The sequence below is a fragment of the Ixodes scapularis genome, unplaced genomic scaffold (assembly GCF_016920785.2).
Source record: "Ixodes scapularis isolate PalLabHiFi unplaced genomic scaffold, ASM1692078v2 PGA_scaffold0__279_contigs__length_252992795, whole genome shotgun sequence".
In the NCBI taxonomy this organism is placed as follows: Eukaryota; Metazoa; Arthropoda; class Arachnida; order Ixodida; family Ixodidae; genus Ixodes; species Ixodes scapularis.
In genome coordinates this window covers 181,959,506-181,961,925 of record NW_024609835.1, presented here as the reverse complement: position 1 = coordinate 181,961,925, position 2,420 = coordinate 181,959,506, and the positions used below count along the sequence as shown (strand labels likewise).

Sequence of the window (2,420 nt, the reverse complement as noted above, 5' to 3'; positions counted from 1 at the left end):
GAGATGGGACTGAAATAAAGTCGCCTGCCAGAATGAAGGTATCGTCACTCCGGCCATCCCGGCCGAAACGTTACAGCTGGTGGCAGCGGTGGGACGAGCGACGCCGGGGGCCTGCGGTTTCGGTCGGTGAGTGCTGGTCGTTTTTCCGAGTTTTCGAGTGTAACTTTGTAAGGTTTTGACCGGATTCCGGAGAAGCAAAATACCGCACTGCTCTATTTTTCTTTGTTTCTCAAGCAAAGGTGCCATGGACTTCGATAAGATTACGAAGCCTCGATTACTAAACCTAGCGGAAGAGCCGGGTGTAACGGTAATGAAGTCCATGAGAAAAGCGGAAGTAATCAAAGCTATTAAGACTTCCGGGGCCGACCTCGACGAAATGAAAGAATGTTGGGATGAGGTCCAGAGGAAGCAAAGACGTGAGAAAGCGGAACTCCGGATGATGGAGGCCAAATTGCAAAAGTCGTCTGGTAAGACCAGAGAAGTGGAAACTTTAGATATCAGAGCTTTTTTGCTGCCTTTTCGTATCGGTGGTGACCTGGGTTTATTCCTCATTAATTTTGAACGCACTTGTACCAAGCTGGGGTTGGCGGATTCGGACTGGGCACAGCGACTTCTCAGTGTTTTGCCCGGAGAGGCGGCAGACGTTGTGGCCCGACTGGACCCAGACAGTGCGCAGTATTACTTCAAGGTAAAAGAAAGCCGCCTGAGAAAGTTCAGGCTTTCCCCGGAGGCGTTCCGAGTAAAGTTCCGAGAAGCTACGAAGCGTCCCGAGGAAAGTTACAGTGAATTTGCGTACCGTTTGCACGGTTTCGTTGAGAACTTGTTTCGTGGGGTTAACGCGTACGAGGACCGCGAAAAGATTCTGGAGCATATTGGTCTCGAGCAGTTTTTTAATTCCATTCCGAGTGGAATGAAATTGTGGATTCAGGACAGACCAGACGTTGTCTCCGTACAAAGAGCCGCTGATTATGCTGACGAATACTACTCCAGGCACGAAAATGCAGCTGCAGAAAGCAAGTCATTTAGCCGTAATAAAAATCGTTCAGCTTATCGCTCGGTCGACCACAACAAAGCTACAAAGCCCGACGTAGGCGGAAAGGCAGCGCAAGACGAGATCGAAAAGAAAAGCCCAGATAAGAAATCAACCAAGGCCTTCGAAGCACGAAAGCCCATTGTGTGTTACCGATGCAATCAGCCTGGGCATCTTGCTGTGGGATGCCGTGTTCCGAAGGTTTCGAGAATAAATTTGGCACTGGGAGCAGAAGACGAGCTTCTAAAACCCTATCTGTATGACATGATGGTGAACGGCCAGTCCTGTAAAGTTTTGCGGGACACTGGTGCCACTCACGATCTAGTTCATTCCTCACTGGTCGAGCCAAGTGACTTAACGGGCGACTGCGTTTGGATTTGCCAGGCACTTGAGAGTAAGGCTAGCAGTCTTCCAGTTGGAAAAGTCAAGGTGAAGGGTCCGTTTGAGGAAATAGAAACGACCGCCGAGGTTTCTGATGTCGTACTTCCCTACGTGCCCTTACATTCTTTCTAACAAAACGGCAAAGAGTTTGAGTGACTCTGGAAAAGAGTTAGCTATGAATCCGGTACTTGTAGTGACCCGCTCCATGGCGAGGATTAACACGTCAGCCGTTCCAGAGCCTGTACTGGCCGAAGTCGAAGGCGAACCTGTGATCGCCGAACCTAGTCTTGTTTCCCCAGAAAGCGTTAATTTCGAAGAGCTGTCAAGGGTGGACACATTAACCTTGATATCGGAGAAAGCTGCGGATGACTCGCTGTAAGAAAGCAGAAAGAGGATATAAATGCCATCAAAGAAAGTGTCGTTCTTTCTTAACAATGGGGTCCTCTATCGCAGTTACACTGCCAAGAATGGGCGAGAGTACGACCACCTTGTCGTCCCAGTTAACTACAGGGCTCAACTCTTGGAGCTTGCTCACGCTAAAGGCTGGTCCTGTCACCTAGGAATCAAGAAAACTAAAGCGCGGCTTTTAGCTGAGTACTATTGGCCCGGATGTTTCAAAGAAGCTGAGCAGTTCGTCCGTTCGTGCGACGTTTGTCAGCGAACTGGAAGACCAAACGAGAAGGTCAGGGCCCCTTTAACCTGTGTCCCTATTATAACTGAGCCTTTCAAAAGGCAAGTAATTGATGTAGTGGGACCTCTTCCGGTAACCAGATTAGGCTACCGATACTTGCTTACGTTTCTTTGTCCAGCAAGTAAGTTCCCGGAGCCGGTGCCATTACGAGAGCAGACTTCTACGGAAGTCGTGGATGCGTTACTCACTGTTTTCTCGAGGGTTGGTTTTCCCAGTGAAATTCAGTGCGACTTGGGAAGCGTTTTTACGAGTGCACTAACCTCTGGCTTTTTTGAAAAATGTGGCATAAAAATTAGCCACAGTTCCGTCAGCCACCCT

The 2,420-nt window shown here is 49.1% G+C and overlaps 1 protein-coding gene across 1 annotated transcript; it reads left to right on the top strand.

The window, feature by feature from the left end:
• The first annotated feature begins 244 nt into the window (after positions 1-244).
• On the top strand, positions 245-1,543 carry LOC120843221. Its single transcript, XM_040214505.1, has one exon. It carries the CDS (start codon positions 245-247, stop codon positions 1,541-1,543), a length of 1,299 nt encoding a protein of 432 aa, XP_040070439.1.
• The last annotated feature ends 877 nt before the right edge of the window (positions 1,544-2,420 follow it).